The sequence below is a fragment of the Syzygium oleosum genome, unplaced genomic scaffold (assembly GCF_021117445.2).
Source record: "Syzygium oleosum isolate NSW1041296 unplaced genomic scaffold, Sole_v2.1 Sole_v2.57, whole genome shotgun sequence".
NCBI lineage: Eukaryota > Viridiplantae > Streptophyta > Magnoliopsida > Myrtales > Myrtaceae > Syzygium > Syzygium oleosum.
Window position 1 is genome coordinate 533,108 of NW_026607541.1, and position 19,251 is coordinate 552,358.

The following is a 19,251-nucleotide window of genomic DNA, read 5'->3' on the forward strand; positions in this document are numbered from 1 at the left end:
TCGATTGGTACGATTTCTGGAGAACACGATCTGGCACGTGAATTAAATGATCAAGTTACCGCTAGAAAACTTAAAACCATGCCTAAGGTACTTGCAAATTATTTTAGACTATGGAGCTTCCTAGAGTCGAAAATCTTACCTAGATCCCAGGAAAGTTCAAATTACCTTGATTGGTACAATGTGTAAGTTTTGACTGAGGACTTCTGCTTCGAACGACGTTAGGTCAACTCAAAGTATTGATGAATTTGATGTCTAGTTTCAGGATGCACGCCAAAAACTAGGAAATCACAAACTTCTTGAAGCATTAAACTCTGTCTACCGATATCAAGGGTCGTGGATCAACCGTTATATACATAAATTGAGCGCATAAAAAGAAAGGCTTTGATGAATGCTACTAAGTTTGAGCACCATTAATTATAGGATGAAACGACATAGTCAAATTCCATGAAAATCGATAAGATAGGCACCTTTCTTACTAATTCGTCATGTTAATATGATGTCATTCTCGGCGATGCTTCTATATAATAACGAGAAGATTCTTGCGTAGCTCCGAGTCCATAGACGTGGGGCCGATGCTATCAAAGACGGGGTGTGTCGATCCACCATACCTAGATCCAGTCGAATCCAAAAGTGTGCTCTAACTTCGACCTACTTTTCATCGAATCCTAATCAGTCGTGAATTGTCGTGTTACCCGTTATATGTAAAAAAGTAGTGCATGATGACTATATGCGAAATTCAACTGCCTATGACCAACATCATTAAAGTGCTCAAATCTACTTACCAGCACCGAAAGCAGAAGATCTGTCTGAAGTGATCCCTTCATCATGCTTAATGACCTTAATCATTATCGTTAAGCATCCAAAGATATACATTGGGTTCCTCAACCATCAAACACCACTTACCATGCGAATAATTACTGAATTACCAACAACCTCTCCAAGTAAAAACTGTGATTAGGTGGCGATAAGAGCAATGACTACAGCAATTTTCTACTGCTTCTCGACGATATTGACATTTTCCGAGGAATGCATTTGCCTTTTGCCGATGACTTCTCCGTCTTCTCTTCCTTCGCAGCATCTCCCACCTCGGCCTTGGAGCTCCTGTTGCACGAAATTAGAGCAGAGATTTTTGGTCATGTAATGATTTTCCACATTCGCAAATTAAAAATAACAGAAAAGTTGCAAATTAATTATGAAATTTCAATGCGTTAATCGTTCTAATGAGGTGCGTAACCTCTCTTTTCGCAAGCATGGAATTTGTATTTTGTTCTTTATTTTAGATGAATCGCACGATTAGACGAATGTGGCGAAGAGGGAGCTACTTTATAACCACATGGAAAAAGGGTATTAGCCGAAATAGCAAGTGATCTATGTTCAAGTACCTTTAAGAGAGAAAAAACTCATGCCAAAATAGCAAGTGATCTATGTTCAAGTACCTTTTAAAGAGAAAAACTCATCTATAAAACAATCTAATAAATTATATATGAATGTTTAAACAAGTGATTTATATAAATCTGCGAACTTATTTTATAAACCCATTACACTAAACTTGCATTGTACCATTTTTCTATATTTTACTGTGAATGATGTGATTGGCCCATGAATGATGATGATACATGGGTGAAAAGGGTGGATTGTGAGTTTACCACGAAGTGGAAACTGGTATAACTTCAAACGAAGGGCAAAAGATTTTCACCATCACATTGCAACACTTTAGTACCTAAAATGTCAACAGATCACATCATGTGCCAACGGGCCTCATGCCCAAGCAAGAAATCGGTTTGAATCAATCAAATCTTTAAATTGCCAAACTAATCTTTTTGACATTGGAAAACACATTATCATGGGCATTTGTCAAGTATATTTACTTATAAAAAATCTCACTTTTAATGTTTTCTTTATGAGTAATACAGGAGGAATGAACTAGCATCGATAACTGCAACTTGTGTTTTCAAATGGGCATGTAATAAATGCGCAATAAAATCAAAATATCGATAGTGACGATAAAAATAAAAATGAGGGAAACATTGATAAAACCCAATAAAGATGCATGACGGACCGAGTCAACCCTTACCTCTCCTCGTTAAATGAGTTGGACTTCTTGAGTCCACCCGCCCCGACTCGGTCCTCGCTCATCGACTCGACGATGCTGCCGCTGAAGTACTCCTTCTCCTCGCTCTGCACGTTCCCGAACCGCGGGTTCTCCGACATGCAGCGTATCATCGCCGCCTCGTCGTCCGCCGCCGCTTTCGCCGCGCTCTTGCGCAGCACTCCCCTGTGCAGGTCTCCGTCGCCGCCGCTTCCGGCGGCGCTGGCGCTGGCGCTGGGCGGTGCGGCCTTCGCCTTGGGGACGGCCAAGTTGCCGCCGCACGCGATGAGCTGGAGGAGCACCGAGTTGCTGCTCCTGCTCGGCGCCGCCGGGTCCCCGTCCTCGAAACGAATCTCGGCGTCGCCGCGCCCCTCGCCACCCTTTTCGGCGGCTTTGGCGACGGTGGAGGGTGGAGCCGGAGGCGAGCCCGAAGGGTCGTCGGTGTGGCGAGGGAGCTTGTCGCCGCTGTCGTCGCGCTCCTCGTCGAGCTCGTCCGTCGAGACGCCGCGCGAGCAGCGAGAGCCAGGCGTGGGGGAGCTCGTGTAGCTCGCCTTCTCTTCGTCGGCCAGCTCGCACTCTTCCTCCTCTTCCGCATCGGCCTCGAAGCTGACCCTCTCGTCGTACCTCGAGCAGCGCAATTCCTGTTCTTCGTTACGGGTCGCCGTGGCCGTCGCCATTTGCTTCGAATGGACGTGGACCGGTTCTCTGCCGACTGTTCCGCTGTTGCTGATGATCTCCGACCCTTTGAGCACGTACTCGGCTCCCTCCGCCGGATAGATGACTTCATTCTCCGACAGGTCGTTCCACACATATCCGTTTTTGTAGGTCCTACGTAAGGAAATCAAGAAGCTGTTGAGGTTTCCTCTATGCCACCACGTCTAAAGCCTCAGATCACTCAGTTTTTCTTGTTGCTTTTACATGGCGATCTGCAGAAGAAACAAGATTTGCTAGTTCTAGTTCGTCCATACCTTTTGCAAGACCAAGAATACATCGAGAGCATTCCCTTGCCTCTAAGCGCAGTCAACCGCTCCATCACGTCTGTTGACGACAACACCGTATGAACAAGAAGAAGAAATACTGATTGAGCCAAAACCCCACAAAGAAAATTGAGTGAAGAGTCGCATCGCGTTCCTTGGTGATACCTCTCAGACGGAGCTGGTGATTGGCAAGAAGACAGACCTCCATGAAGTGAGGGTGTTCGAGGAGGCCATTCCGGGTGAGGTAGTACACGACCTGAACTTTCCTGAGCTGTGGTCTCTGATCTCTCGGACGCATGGAAGCCCTGGCTTTGTTCGGGCTCATCTCTCTGCCTCTTCTCGAACGCACGTCCATTTCCTTCCTCTCCGCTCTCTCTCTCTCTCTCTCTCCCTGTTCTCCTCTCTTCGGTTGTTGAGGGAATTTATCAACCACACCAGCTCGCGACCCCACACTCACACACGCAAATCGAAGCGAGAATCGAAACTGAAAAAGGAGATGCCGGTGATTGAGACAAGACCTGTACGACAGGCAGAGAAAAGGGGGTAGGGGTCAGGTTTGCTGTTAGAGGAGGAGTGATGTTGTTGACTTTGGGTTTTGCTCTGATCCCGATTCGAAAGCAGAAAGGGTGAAAAGTGAGAAAAAGGCTGAGTGAAATCTACAGAGATTGATATTTTCTCGAGGGAGTGTGCATGTGTGTGGTGAAGAAGGTGGTGTCACTGTGCAGGCACTTTTTGCCATGTCTCAGAGGGCTATAGATTCTAGGACGCTTCAATGCGTCCATGGCGTTAAATGCCTGCACTCCGTCGCTATTGCCTCCATTGATCGCGTCGAGGTCCCGACATCAGCATCACCACTTTCTGCAGCTTCGTCGCCTTATCTGAATGTGTGCCACAAGACATATTTCCTAGTCTCTAGGCAAACATCTTGACAGTGTCTTGGATTGAAGAGTCAACGGGCCGCTCCTTCTTTTGCTGATTTGAGTGAGGGCATATGAACAAACCCTAATTACTGGGAATGTATGCTAAAATTCTTAGAATAATGATGTTAAATCCTTGCTCTCTAAGTTTCGATTTCGTTTCTCACTCTAATAATCTCATGTTTGTCATACATTAAGCGTAGTGAGGTCAAAAGTCTAGAAGATGTGGTCACTTTAGAGAAGGGCTAATTCTCTTGAAAACCACCGACTTTAGGTTTAATCTCAATTCTACACCAATCATTTTTTTTGTCTAAAAATAATCTCCAACTTTCACTCTAATCTTAAATCTGCTGATGCGTCCAAAATTGCCACTAGTTTCTTCAAGATTATCTATATCATAAGGTGGCTGTTTGTATATACGGAGGTGAGGGTATTGATGAAGACGGATATTTTGATAATGTTTAACTACCCTGATGTTGGTAATTTTGAAGAAATTAATAACAATTTTTGAACGCATGGACGGATTTGAGACTAGAGTGAAAGTTGGGTTTTTTTAAGATAGAAAAATTAGGAGTAAAATTTGGATCGGACCTAAAGTTATGGCTTTTTAGGAAATTAGGCCCTTTAGAGGAGTACTAAATAGAATCCATCATGGTATTAAGAAGCCCAATTTCCCCCAATGGATTTTGGGCTCCTTAAATGGCCGAGCAATTCTTATTGACAATGGCCAATCCCGTTACAATTATCACTCTTCTTTTTCTTTTTGTCAAATACTCGCATCTTTTCTATTCTATAATTTTAAGTATGTTTGAAGTGACCAGTTGCTAAAAGATATTAACTTGGCCGCTAAAAAGAAATAAAAAACAAAATGCAAGTTTTTTTCTTTTTGATAGCATGAGGTATAACTTGCATGAAGTGCTCAAGATCAAGATTAAGTTTTTAATTATTAAGTAAAAGATAAAGATTGATATAGTAACTAGTTTTAGTTGTTTTTGAAGAAAATAATCATGTAAGGAATTAAAAATGATTCACTAACTGAGAAGAGATTGTTGAAGATGGATGAGTTTTCCACAATGGAAAAAAGTCGAAGACAATTTTGATTGAATCTCTATTTTGTCCAATATTTTATATCAATCTATTATTCAGATATTCTTCGACGTATATTTTAAAGAACATGAAATTAATAGCATTCAACTCAATCGGCTGAATCTATTATTGCCTGTTGTGATTCTTTATTATGACGCATTCACTAACTATTTAAATTTTTGTATCTGTGAATAAAAATAATCAAGTTATTAATGAGTAATGACTACATGTGCTAAAAAATATACATTGGGCGTGAAACCATATAAGATTCCCTCTAAGACCTGGTAGTTCTATCAAATTGATCATTATATGCATGATATGATATCACTTACACTGTTGGGAACATAGTTTGAATGGTCAGATAGTAACAATACAATTGCGAGAATTGCACAAGTCCTAAATCTTATGTACATACTGCAATCACGTTTCAAATTTTTGAGTTGATTCAATCAAGTCCTAAAAATTTAATAAAATGTGAGAAAATTATCCAAAAAGTCCTAAGCCTGTTGCACTTTTGTCAATTCAACCATAAACTTTTCAATTTTATCAATTGAGTTCTAAACCTTTGCACATATTGCCAATTGAGTCCATTCGATCAATTTTGATTGGAAATTTTTTACGTGGACGCGGTTGTCTTACGTAGAATGCCCAACACTAATGTGGACAATTTTTAATATTTTTTGTGATTTTTTATTTTTTCTTTCTTTGTTTTTCCCTTTCTTCTTCGTTTTTTTAGTGATCGACCATAGGCAATGGCCAAGGCAAGGCCCGGCCGGGCAAGGGAGAGCCCTAGCAAGGTCTCCCCTCGCTGGGCGTCGCCCGGGCAAAGGTGACACTTGGTGAGGCCACCCTAGCTTAAGGGAGGGTCAGCCTCACCGGATTCCTTGTCGGGACTTCGCCTAGGCGACTCTTGGCGATGCTGCCCTCGCCAGGGCTCGCCCTCACTTTGCCGGGCCTCACCTATGGTGGGTGATGGTGAGCCTCCCTCAGGCAAGGCCAACTTGCTTGACCATGCCAGTGGCCGGTCATTGGCAAAAGAAGGAAGAAAGGAGAAAAAATCAGAAAAAATAAAAAAATATTATTAAAAATTAGTTACATCAGCGCTAGTCGTGTCACATAAGACGGCCGACATCCACGTAAGAAATTTCCGATTCAAATTGTCCGAATGGACTCAATGGCAAAATGTGAAAAGGTCTAGGATTCAATTGATAAAATTTAAAGGTTTAGAATTGAATTGGCAAAAGTGCAATAGGTTTAGGATTTTTTGGACAATTTTCCCAACAAAAGTCTAATTAAGTCCTAAAATTTTCAATTGGTTCAATTAATTCCTATTAATTTATTAAAAAAAATGCAATTATGTCCTTTAACTTATGTTGACAGTGAAATTGAATGATGCCATGCATGTGATTTTTAAGTAGCACGTCATTGAAATGATTTGATTGTATTTTTTGAAAAAGATTCAAGACTTAATTGAATCGATTGAAATGTTTAAGATTTTGGACTTTCGGTGCACTATTCCCCAACACAATCTAAAGTGTCGAAATCCAACTTGGAACAATGGTGGCAATCCTTGACGCGATGCAAGAACACAATTCAAACATGACAAAGTGAAATCAAAACTCGATAAGGTAGACTTAACTTGAAACTCACACGAATTTATATGTTTGGCAAAATAACATTTTGCAGTTGTATCGAAATATTCCGATAATGACTCAATAAACGGTACGAGTGCGATATAAAAACATGTACTGTCAGCCTTACTTGGAATGGGAACTGGCATCCCATATGGGCACACGTTGCTAGCAAGCAGCGGGTACCTGTTCCTTTTCTTCTTCCGCGTGCACTCTGTCAAATCCTTGCCTATTTCCCAAAACCCTTAATCTCGTCGTGATGTGATGAGTACCTGTTCCTTTTCTCCTAGCCTACTTTGGACTTTGGAATAATAATTCTTTCCTTTTTTCAGTTTCCTCCTAAGAAATCATTAGCCACAAAACGATCCTCCAAGCAAAAGCAAAGAACAAAACGGATCACTGTTGACTTCGTGCAGCAACGCTCACGCACCGACCGCCCATGCCCCCACTGCACGTAATTATACCTTGACCCATGGGAAATGGTCGGATGCTCTTGAAGGATCCACACGGCATCGGTCTACTCAACCGGCCTAGGAGCATGGGAGTAGCTCACAAGATTCGTTAGTTTCTTACGAGAGGAGTGGGCTGGATTGCATATTCTGTCTTGACCATATGATGCATCATGCTGCAATATTTGAAAGGCATTGGATATTTCATTGTATGGCTTATAGGGTTGGTTCTAGATGACCGCCTCTTACTAAATGCTGGCCTTATTTAATGCAAGAGATCCACAAACACGTACTTTGGTTGCACTATGAATGAAAAGTTGAGGCATGATCTAGAGCATGCAAGCCCGATTCAGAAGTACCGTTAGATAAGGTGGATCCTATATTAGTTTCGTAAGATCCGACGATGCATGTGCTTTAGGCTCACATGTACTGGTATCATGAATATGGTTCATGATAAATTCCCCACCCTTCATGCTCATATGCAATTTTCCGTTCTTTTCTTTTCTTTTTCTAAATGATAAACTTGGAATATCCATACTTGAACATCCAAGGTTGGGGTAGTTGTGGGAGATTTCCGACGTAGTGTTGGGAGATTCCCAATTGAGGAATTGGAGGAAACTCATTTGAGTTTCACGAACTATGTGCAAACTATTCTAAATCAGAATTACTTGCGTAGGTCAAAAGTTTGGTTTTAACAGGTTGATGAGTTTTGTAGACATGGACCTCTAGGTAGCTCGGTGTCAAGCTCGTTACCTTGGATTTAACAAAAAAAAGATATTCTTTGATTTACAAAACATATGGGCATATATCATCTGAAATATTAATCATGTGGGTCCCGTCTTGGAGCTCGTATCATCAACGGTCCAAATGAATCTAATCTCCATAGTCTTAATACCAAATCCAATATTCTTAATCTAAGACTCCATTCGTTTCGAGGAAAATGTTTTCCAGGAAGCCATTTTCCTGAAAAATGGCACAATTTTCTGGTGTTTGACTGAAATCTGAAAAGTCTCGGAAAATATTTTCCTCCTTATAATACTTTTAACAATTTTTTAATTTTTTTTTAATTTTTTTTCCTTCTTCTTCTTCCTCAGCCGGTGGTTGGCCAAGGCAGCGGCCGGTGACCGGCCATAGGCAAGCTCGAGCCTCGCTGGCTTGTGGCGAGGCTCCGCCTCGCCTGATTCGGTAAGCTGGGTGAGGCTAAGGCAAGCCAGTCATCGGCTGCTGCAGTGGCCGGCGACTGGCTAAGGAAGAAGAAGAAGGAAAAGAAAAAGAAAAACAAAAAAGAAAAAAAAGAAAAATAAAAAGATAATTAAAAATAATAAAAAATTAGAATTTTAAAGAAAAGAAAATAAAAATAATTATAATGATTGATGAAAGAAGGAGGGGGAAAATGTTTTCTTCTTTTCAAAAAGTGGAAAACATTTTCCTCACTTTTGAATGCGTTTTGTCCATTGGGGGAAAATGTTTTTCATAAATAATTTATTTTCCGTGAAACGAATACCGAAAAACCCAGAAAATATTTTTCTGAAAGTTTTTTTTCATGAAATGAACGGAGCCCTAATTTGTGGAGTGAGTTTCGCACAATAGTCATCAATCATGGGACTACACTCAAATGGGTCAAGTCAACACAAAACCCGTCTTTTACTCTCAAGACTTTCAGGTACGCAAGTCTATAAATGTGTTGGCTCTCCCTCTCATTTAAGGTCACAGCAAAGAAGCGAGCCAGAAATGGCGCACCGTCATCACCATTCGTTTGTGCTGCTTTGTTCTCTCTGTGTGTTCCTTCCCTCGACTCTCGCCCAGACCGCCGAGTTCAACTTGCCCCTCAAGGCTGTGAACCTCGGAAATTGGCTCGTCACCGAGGGGTGGATGATGCCTTCTCGGTTCGATGGACTCAATGGGCAGCTCTTGGTAAGTGCTTGAAGATAAAAAGAGAAAGTATCGGCGATGTTCCGTAGATTGTTATTTCACTTTCTTTGACACACTTTTTAATCACGGTTTCGTGATTAGTATTGTTGGGCGATTGCAAAGTTTCTTCTCAGGTCCAATATGAATATATATGCCTGCACTAGATACAACTTAATTTCTAAGATATTTGAGAATGATACAGTTACAAAACGAGATGTTTGGCATATGTTTATGTGTTCTAGTACATGATTTTAACATGACATTGGTACAATTTACTCAAATTAAGTTGTCGAATGTCCCAGAACGTGTTTTTAATCAAACATTTCTTTCCAATATATTGTCAGATTTCTGACATACAAATATGAACCTGGTGTTGGTTTGATCTGTAAATATGAACTCACTATTACCCCACTCAGGATGTGCATATACACTGTTATCTGTTTGGTCGATAAACATATCACTTCACTCTTTCAATGAGATGAACCACGTCCCGTTTTCCTGCTTTTGTTTCAATGGTAGGATGGGACTCAAGTGCAGTTCAAGTCGACGAAGCTAAGGAAGTTCCTGTCCGCTGAAAATGGCGGCGGAGCCACCATCGTTGCCAATCGAGACCAGGCCTCTACCTGGGAAACTTTCAGGGTGTGGCTTTCTGTCTCACAGAATTGACAATCGTCTTGTAGACAAGCTCAAAAGATTCACACGCCGTCCAACATAATTTTCGCTCTCTTTCTGTGGTGCAGGTGTGGAGGATTTCCGACAAAAAATTCAACCTCAGAGTTTTCAACGAGCAATTTGTCGGATTGCAAGGCCAAGGAACAACGGTTGTTGCAGTTTCTGGTAACCCGAGTACCTCGGAGACTTTTGACATTATCAGGAATCCGAACAATCCCAATCAAGTTCGATTTCAAGCATCTAATGGGATGTTTCTCCAGGTAATTCCCCTGTTCCTGCTTCTATATGACATCAGTAGTTCCTATGGTATTATGGTGTATATGGCTGATTCTTCGGTGTCGTAGGGGGTTGCACAACTATTTGGTCATACAATGGTTGACAGTGATTTGGTTTTCAATTCGACGGTGGATGGTGATTTGTCATCCAATCGTTGACAATTATCTCTTCACTCTGACAGTCCAAATTTTGTAGGACTGTTGTTGTGCACATTGTTGTGCAGAGTAGCACAGCACCGTAGAAAGTCCTTGTGTACATTACAAGTTACACGTTAGAAATTACACGAAGCTATCTGTTGATGATTTATTGCACCCATCACGCCAATATTAGACAAAGACCCAAATAGACTTTGACAAACATAAGGAACCGTCATGCATCAGTCCAATGGTGTTTATATATAACCGTCACATGGCACTCACGTTGACATCTACTGTCCTGTTTTGTGACGTTCTGACATGTTACAAGAACACATGTCGCACGGTGAGTGGGACTAGTATTTTGCTGATGTGTAAACACGGTACGTAATATTTTCTCCTGTTTTGTGACGTTCTCACATATTGCAAGGACACTTTTTCTGTACTTTGTTGACGCCAAGAGGATGAGATGAGCACCCCTAGTTTGCTTGAAAAACTACAGCGACACTCCATGCAATACGACAAATATACTTACATCCTCTACTAACAATATATGCAATTTTTGCAATGACGAGGCCTTACAAATAGAAAGGAACAATCTATTCCGCGAAAACATTACTATCCAATAGAAATAAACTTTTGGATTAGAAAGCATTTCCATTCCATCATCCGGAATCCCTGGCCATATACAATTGAAGAAATCGCCATATTCCGAGATTATGAAATGGAAACAGTCACATTGAATGATGTGATTTTCTCTAACATAGTATGGATAACCAGGTAAAGTCGCTGACGGAAGTGACAGCAGATTATAGTGGAGGCTCGAGTTGGGATGATACTGACCCGTCGGTCTTTGAAATGAACGTTGTCGGCGGTTTACAAGGTGAATACCAAATAACAAATGGATATGGCCCAAGTACTGCCCCAAAACTCCTACGGGTAATCCTTAATTAATTAGTGACAAAGAAAGCATGTAACAATGATACAGTGACTAAGTAGATCAGTAATCTATTAACAAATGGGCTCTGCAGGATCATTGGAACAATTACATTACCGAGCAGGACTTCGAATTTATGGTGGCCAATGGTCTAACTGCCGTTAGGATTCCGGTAGGATGGTGGATTGCGTATGATCCGGCACCGCCAATGCCTTTCGTGGGAGGCTCACTGAATGCACTGGACAATGCTTTTACGTGGGCAGAGTAAGCAACTTTTCGATCCTTTTACCTCTTATGCGAATAACTCCAACAGAAATGTTGATCCGTTGTGATCGAAGTTGCAAGAATCCTGTGAGTCTAAACTTGATAATTGAATATTTCTTTTTGCAGGAAACATGGTATGAAGGTAATAGTTGATCTCCATGCTGCTCCAGGATCTCAAAACGGCGCAGAACACAGCGCTTCAAGAGATGGATATCTGGAATGGGGTGACTCTTACATTCAGGACACTGTGAAAGTTATAGAGTTCCTAGCAGCAAGGTCTAGCAAATGAATTCTCACTTTGAACAAATCACTCATGACATATATCTCTCTAGTATTGCTGATGAATCGTAACCCATGGTATTGATATTTAGAATGCTAGATCTTATAATCCGATGATTTATAGCATGCTTCCTTATGATTGTCAAGTAGATATGGTAATTCAGGACACTATGAAAGTTATAGAGTTCCTAGCAGCAAGGTCTAGCAAATGAATTCTCACTTTGAACAAATCACTCATGACATATATCTCTTTAGTATTGCTGATGAATCGTAACCCATGGTATTGATATTTAGAATGCTAGATCTTATAATCCGATGATTTATAGCATGCTCCCTTATGATTGTCACGTAGATATGGTAGCCATCCGGCATTGGTCGCGATCGAGCTGATGAACGAGCCTCTAGCTCCGGGTATCAAGTTAGAGGATCTTATTAAATACTATCGGTTAGGTTACGAGGCCGTGAGGAGGCACACTCCGGATGCTTATGTCATTTTGTCCAACCGGATAGGACCAGCCGACCCGCAAGAGCTCCTTGAGTTTGCGGGGGGCTTGAGCCGAGTAGTCATTGACGTGCATTACTACAACCTCTTTGATCCGAAGTTTAAACAGTGGAATCTGCAGCAGAACATTGACTACATCTATAACGATAGAGCTTCCGATCTGAGCAAAGTAACCCCAGCAAACGGCCCCTTGAGCTTTGTTGGTGAGTCAAGCAAGAGAAGCATGTTTACATAGAACACACACATACACATGACGCATGTGAGGCGTGAGAGCACATACAAGTTATGACATGTGAGCTAAATGGATTTTGCAGGGGAATGGACCTCGGCATTGGACTTTGACGGTGCAACAAAGGAGGATTCGGGAAAGTTTGCCAAGGCTCAGCAAGACGTGTACGGGCGCGCCACTTTTGGGTGGGCGTATTGGTCTTATAGGTGCAAGTACGATACCTGGAATCTCAAACGGATGATTCAAGACGGTCTCATAAAGATCTAGCTTGATTCCTCATCCTTATCAAGCGGGTCATCATCATGAATACTGAGAACAGATTGGTAATCTGTTTACGGATTTCATGTACTATCAAAAGTTGCCTTTCTGGCGACATTAGTTGAATTAAATAGGATTGAACTCGACCATGCTTCCACTACACCTTACTCGTTTGCATTCCTGAAAGATTGAACGTGACTGTTTAGCCTATTATCTTTTTCTGGTGAAAACGAGAACATTCGCCCGACAAAAAGTTCGATTTTCTCTCTCAATGCTGATGTTGGTTTCTCTGAGGAAAGATAAGGCTATGACATGTTAACAATCTTGTTAGTTAGGATGATAAAACAAAGGAAAGATAAGGCCATGACATGTAAACAATCTTGTTAGTTAGGATGATAAAACAATAGTCCCTCTATTTTTTTTTTCAGAAAATCAAAATCGCCACTTTACCCTTTTTTTTTGGTACTTGTATACTTTAAACCATATTAAAATCGCCACATTTCTTGGCGACACCTCTCAGACGAAGCTGGTGATTGGCAAGAAGAGAGACCTCCATGAAGTGAGGGTGTTCGAGGAGGCCATTCTGGGTGAGGTTATACACGACTTTGAACTTTTCTGAGCTGCGGTCTCTGATCTCTTGGATGCATGGAAACTCTGGTTCTGTTCGGGCTTATCTCTCTGCCTCTTCTCGAACGCGAGCCCATCTCCTTCCTCTCCTCTCTCTCTCTCTCTCTCTCTCTCTCTCTCTCTCTGTTCTCCTCTCTTTGGTGGTTGAAGGAATTTTACCAACCACACCAGTTCACGACCACACACTCGCGCGCAAAACCGAAGCGGGAACCGAAACTGAGAAGGAGATGGGAGTGATTGAGACAATACTTTTAAGATAGAGGTAAAAAAGGGTAGGGGTCAGATTTGCCGCTAGGGGAGTGATGTTGTTGACTTTGGGTTTGCTCTGATCCGCATTCGAAAACCAAAACGGGTAGAAATGAAAACTGTCGAGAGAAATCTACAGAGTTTGGGCAGTGTGCATCCGTGATGACGAAGGTGGTGTCAGAGGCCAAGATTCTAGGACACAGTGAAGCGTCCCTGATATTAAATGCCTGCACTCTGTCGCTATTGCCTTCATTAATCGCGTCGAGGTCCCGACATCAGCACAACCAGTCTCTGCAGCTTTCGTTGTCCTCTCTGAATGTATGCCTCAAATATTATTTCCTAGTCTCTATGCAACATCTCGATATTCAAAAGCCAAAAGCCCGGTTCTTCTGTTGCAGGATAATTACACAAATAGTTTTTTAATTTTGACCCAATATGTAATGTGATCCCTAAACTTTTAGTTTATTCAATGTAGTCCCTAAACTTTAACATAATATTTAATATGATCCATAAACTGTTAATTTATTCAATGTGGTCCCTAAACTTTTAGTTTATTCAATGTAGTCCCTAAACTATGTGAAAATATTCAATGTAGTCCCCGAACTAGAATTAATGGAAGGACTATATTGAACAAATATTGAACATTTTCACATATTTGAGGGAGTAAATTGACCAAAAATTCACGGACTGCATTAAACAAATTAAAAGTTCAGGGACGATATTGCATATTAGGTCAAAGTTTAGGAACAGTTTGTGTCATTTTCCCTTCTTTTGCTGATTTGAGAGCATGTCAACAATCCCCTAGTGTCGCCTCACAAACTTAACTTAGGAAACGATATGCATGTATACATTAGTTGTTAAATGACACAACCTTGGTGGCTAAAAAAGAAATCAGGAAGACAACGCAAACTTATTCTTTTGAAAGCATGAGTTGTAATTTGCATGAAGTACTCAAGATCAACATTAAATTTGATTATAGCAACTCTTTTTAGCCGTTTCCTTTTCAATATAAAGAATGATAAAGGGGATTAACCATACTTCACTAACTGAGAAGAGATTGTTGAAAATGGATGAGTTTTTGGCACAATGGGAAAAAGTCGAAGACAACTCATGACGGATGAACTTACGGAGCGAGCATAACTTGAAAGCTACACGAATCGATACCTTCTTTGATAAATAGTCAGTTCTACGCGCAACGTGAATCGGCGCCGAAGATATGTGTCCATCCCATGCGGGGCACCTGCAGCTAGCGAGGCTATGGATTACCTGTTCCTTTTCTCCTTACATGTGCTCTGTCCATTGTCAAATCCGTGCCTATTTCCCAAACCCTTATCTTGTTCCGACGGTACAAGTACCTGTTCCTTTTCTCTTTGCCTACTTTTTTTTCTCTACCCCTTCAAAGAAATCACCAACCACACACCGATCGTCCAATATCGTTCTCTTCGAAAGTCCAAAGAGTTTTCCTATATGTAAGAGCTTTTGATGCTTCTTGGTATATCTTCTGAACGTGTGTATTCTCTTTCCTTTGAAAAAGAAAATTGAATTTCAAAAGATAGTGAAATCAAATCCTCACGATTTGCTGGTTTCTTCAATCATTGAACAACTTTCAGCCTTGAGCTTTCATTCTTTTTTCGATTTGACAGAAATTAAGTTTATAGATTCCGTCTCACTAGAGGAAGCATTATCCTCTTCTTCGTCGGTTGGGTCATCTTCACAGTTGTGAGCTTTGACACTTAATCAATGTCATGAGCTCCTGTCATCAATTCGTCTAGGGTGGCTTGATGCTTTGAAGAATATACGAAAACTCCATATCCATGCCTTGAATGCATATTTCAATGTCAGAGGGGTTGGAGAGATGATATCTGCAATTAAACATGAAGATTTCGCCATCGTAGTATGTAATCGACCACAGATTCATCTTCCTCTTGGCTGATACTGGTGAGCTCGAGTTGATTTAAGTTGCGATTTTCTGTTCAAGGGAAATTTCCGAGCCATGACGTGCTAAAAATTTGTACACAAACAAATTTCAAGTCTAAAACAATACTAGAAAATTAGTGCCAAATTTGTTAATATCAAAAGATGCAGGTACAATCTCTACTTTGACAACTCGATTACAAATATATCTCTGATTTTTTTGCTTCACGAAAACGTTTATTCGAGTGTCTAATTAGTTGATCTCCAATCAGACAATGGAAAATTGATTGTTTGAGTGTCTTTGAAGCTTGAGCCGATTGAATTCAGACGAACAGTGACAAAGACGGACTTTGAAGCGTGTTCCAGTGAAACTATGATGATGTTGACGTACGCAACGGGGCTCGGAAGCTTTAGTCCAACGAGACTTTGTTGTTATTCACGTCTTTGAATTCTTTGAGTTCTTCGCGCTCTTCAAGTTTGTCGCTTTCTTTGAATTCTTTGTGTTCTTGAAACTTGAGGATGTTGATTATGTTAGAATATTTAATGGAAAATGATACTAAAAGTGTCATAATTATTGTAAGCAGCTCACTTTGGTGCTAAATTTTTTTGTTGTATCACTTAAGTGTCACTTTAAAAAATAATTATCACTTAAGTACCAACTTTGATTTGAGACTCTAGAAATCCAACATTACAATAGCTTACCATTTCTTCTGATCCGTGGCTCGCTGGCGTGCCCAATCTGTATTAATAGACCTAAATGACGCCATCTAGCACATGATTGCACCAAATTCAACCTTTCTTTAGACCCTAACCTCACAACAGATGATATGGGGAAAAATTCAGCCTCATCTCAAACCCTAACCTCACAATCATGGATTTGAGGCAAAATTGGTAAGCGAAACTTACAATAAAGGTCTACTACGTCATTTGTGTGATTTTGTCTCACTGGAATTCCAATTTTTACCATGGGATTTGAGGAAGGAGATGGAGTTGGGGGAGAAGAGGAGGACGACATCGCCCTTGCGGATGCCCATGCCAAAAAGGTGGAAGGCGGGAGTCGATAGAGCGCCAGAGCTCGTGGAAGGGGATGTAAAGGCCGGAGGGCCGTGGAGCCGCGACGCGAATTAGAGGAGATGAAGGTGGTGATGTCGAGGTAGAGGGGAATGGGTTGGTCTTTCTGTAGAAGATGGAGCTGGAGTTGCAGAAATCGCTTTTGAAGTCGATTTGCAATGGGTTGGCCGCCATTGAAGATGAATCCTTACTTCTTGAGAGCTTTTAGTCTCAAGCCAAGGTGATCTCTGATACTTCATTAGAGAGAGAAGAGAGAAGGAGAGAGAGAATATGTTTTAAGCCAGGTCATTATCCGTGTTGGACTTCATTTGTTTATAAGAAGGCTAAGTAGACATTAAAATTTCTTCAAAAAGCCACGTAAGACGTATTGCCGAAATTTGTCGCCGAAGGCACTTAAGTAAACGTATTTTCTCCAATTTGGCACTTAAGTGATTCGGAAAAAAAAATTGACAGTAATGTGAGCGCCGTACGAAAGTTATTAAACTTCTAGCGTCCTTTTTTTAAATATTTAAATATTAATCACGCTTTTATTTAACAGTTTAAACTTTCAGAATAGTTGGCTATGGTCCACAAAAATCTTTCGTAATATCAGAGTAGCAGGTATGAGTTCAAATCTTTTCAGTACTTTATTTACCCTTTGTGGGCGGCTCTATTTCCGCCCCCTATACAACTAATTCACCCCATTTCCCATTGAAAAGACAAAATTATCCTCAATGATATAACTGTAATTTAAAGTGTGACCCCAAATCAATTTACTTTCCTTATTTTATTTTATTTTCATTTTCTATTTAGGATATAGTTACCATAATTAAGCAATTCATGTTTTTTTTTTGTTTATTGTGGGTAATCCGTATATTTATTAAAGGCACAATGTTTTCATTTTTATTGTTGGATTTTACTTCCATAGAAATAAGTTTTGTCGAGTAAACAAGTGATGGTAATATACACAATAAAAGTGAAAGTTTATAAATAAGTGATCTTATTAAAGAAGTGTCTATGTTAAAATTTTTCTAGATTTTACTTAACAACGTAGAAAGAATTAGGTTTCTTAGAAAATTTTCTTTTCAACAAAACTAATTTTGTAAAAGTGATCAATTATAATTAATTAATTTTGTAGTTGATCGCCCAATTCTGATTAGAATTGAAATCATGTTTTTATTGGGTTATTTTTTGTCTCCAATGTTGTTTTCTCCAAATTTCTGATAGAGAAAACCGGTGCTCCTTTTATAATTGAAAGTGCGGAGGATGACGGGGTTGGCATCATAGATAGAAAGGCCCCGTTTGGTTCAGCATTCCCAAGCGGCTTGAAAGCCCATTGGGGAAATGCTAGGGCGTTTGGCAAGCATTCCCATTGGGCTTTCGGCCGAAAGCTAGCATTGGGAATGCTCAGAACTTAAAGCTGGTTCGGATCAACTTTGGGCTTTCAGTATTTGTCAAATGCTGAAACTAATTATTTTCTTCCTAAACTACCCTCACTTATTCTTTAATATTCCGGTTTTGCCCCTTGTTGTTACTGTTCATATTCTTTGCGAAAGGGCGGTCGGCAAGGGTGGTCGACGATACTGGATCTGGATGGCGAAGGGCCAGCGAGGGGCTAGCGAGGTCGCCCGACCCAGGTGTCGGTCGCCTTAGGTCGCACGATCACCCAGGTGCCGTCGGCTTGGGTCACAGACCCTAGGCGGCCGTCGCCTGGGTTGCGCGACCTCAGGTGGCCATCGCTTGTGGTTGCTCGACCCAGGCCGTCGTCGCCTGGGTCGTCCGACCTTAGGCAACGGTTGCCTAGGCCGAGCAATCCTAGGCGACGGTCGCCTGAGCTTGTTCAACCCAGGCGATAGTCGCCTGAGGTTGTGTGAGTCTAGGTGACGGCACTTGGGTCGCGCGACCTCAGGCCTCATCACCTAAGGTCAGGCGACCCCCAGCCGCCTAGGTCGTGTGACAACCGCCGGTGCCAGATTTGGCTCGCCGGCAGCTGTAGCTCTTCGTCGGCTCTGGCGAAGGGTAACCTTTTTTTTAATAAAAAAGAAAATCCCAAAGCTTTTTGCAAAAAAAAAAAATAGCCAAACACCACTTGGGCCAAAGTAGATTCGCAATTTTTTTTTTACCAAATGTCATTTGCATTTCTCCAAGGGGCTTTAACCTAAAGGTATTTGCATTTCCCTAAAGCTTATTTACAAAGTTGAACCAAATGAGCCCAAAATAGAGGACGACGGAATGTATGGAAGAAGAAGACGAAGAAGAAAAAGGAGTGGGATGCGTAGACGAATTGCAAGGGAGGAGAATTGAGACGTCAAAAGCATGGAAAGAAGAAGGAGAGTGGGACCCGTAAGAAATCAAAGAAGAAACAAAATAAAAAAGTTGATCAAATATAAAAAAAAGGATCACTTTTAGAGAGCTATACAAGAAGTGGTAGCCCCCACGAGAGATACTATGGTCAAAATACAAAAAAAAGAAGTGTCTAAACTAAAAGAGGAATGAAAAAAGCGTGGCCCTTATTTATCTCCTCTATTACATATTTCCATGCTTTAATCTTAGGTTAAAGTAATCTTCACATATCTTCTGAATACGTGTGTCATCTCTTTTTTGAATAACCCTAACCCTACCGGTGACTCATTTCTCTAAGACAAATGATAATCTTATCATTTCTCAATATCATATGCCATGTCACAATGTATTTTCAATGAACGTTGTATGCATTGCACAGTAAGCAACCATTGATTTCAATGAAGGGAAATGTTGCACACCGATTTTGGAAATAACTCAAATAGGTAAAGCTCTTACGAGG

General features: G+C 41.0%; 2 protein-coding genes across 3 annotated transcripts; one reads left to right on the plus strand and one right to left on the minus strand.

The window, feature by feature from the left end:
• Nucleotides 1-759: 759 nt before the first annotated feature.
• On the minus strand, nt 760-3,459 carry LOC115687332 (protein SOSEKI 2). The gene is made up of 4 exons (XM_030612844.2): nt 3,232-3,459; nt 3,058-3,127; nt 2,075-2,917; nt 760-1,101 (listed from the first exon to the last, which is right to left on the minus strand). The coding sequence occupies exons 1-4, from the start codon at nt 3,419-3,421 to the stop codon at nt 978-980; spliced, it is 1,227 nt and encodes a 408-aa protein (XP_030468704.2). The 5' UTR covers nt 3,422-3,459; the 3' UTR covers nt 760-977.
• Nucleotides 3,460-8,865: 5,406 nt separating this feature from the next.
• LOC115687331 (probable glucan 1,3-beta-glucosidase A) lies at nt 8,866-12,757 on the plus strand. Of its 2 annotated transcripts, XM_056307658.1 has the most exons (8): nt 8,866-9,063; nt 9,580-9,699; nt 9,801-9,992; nt 10,923-11,081; nt 11,174-11,343; nt 11,470-11,619; nt 11,975-12,327; nt 12,439-12,757. In XM_056307658.1, exons 1-8 carry the CDS (start codon nt 8,881-8,883, stop codon nt 12,618-12,620), a joined length of 1,509 nt encoding a protein of 502 aa, XP_056163633.1. In that variant the 5' UTR covers nt 8,866-8,880; the 3' UTR covers nt 12,621-12,757. The 2 variants fall into 2 exon arrangements, with proteins under 2 accessions (XP_056163633.1, XP_056163634.1); XM_056307659.1 differs by lacking the exon at nt 10,923-11,081.
• Nucleotides 12,758-19,251: the final 6,494 nt, after the last annotated feature.

What these genes read in the sequence shown, in the direction of transcription:
- LOC115687332 (XM_030612844.2), bottom strand. Translation starts at nt 3,421, where the DNA reads ATGGACGTGCGTTCGAGAAGAGGCAGAGAGATGAGCCCGAACAAAGCC. An exon ending in TCACCAGCTCCGTCTGAGAG is followed by an intron (nt 3,128 to 3,231) that starts GTATCACCAAGG and finishes TGTCGTCAACAG; the next exon opens with ACGTGATGGAGCGGTTGACT. An exon ending in AACTCATTTAACGAGGAGAG is followed by an intron (nt 1,102 to 2,074) that starts GTAAGGGTTGAC and finishes TTCGTGCAACAG; the next exon opens with GAGCTCCAAGGCCGAGGTGG.
- LOC115687331 (XM_056307658.1), top strand. Translation starts at nt 8,881, where the DNA reads ATGGCGCACCGTCATCACCATTCGTTTGTGCTGCTTTGTTCTCTCTGT. An exon ending in CTAATGGGATGTTTCTCCAG is followed by an intron (nt 9,993 to 10,922) that starts GTAATTCCCCTG and finishes ATGGATAACCAG; the next exon opens with GTAAAGTCGCTGACGGAAGT. An exon ending in CTGCCCCAAAACTCCTACGG is followed by an intron (nt 11,082 to 11,173) that starts GTAATCCTTAAT and finishes TGGGCTCTGCAG; the next exon opens with GATCATTGGAACAATTACAT.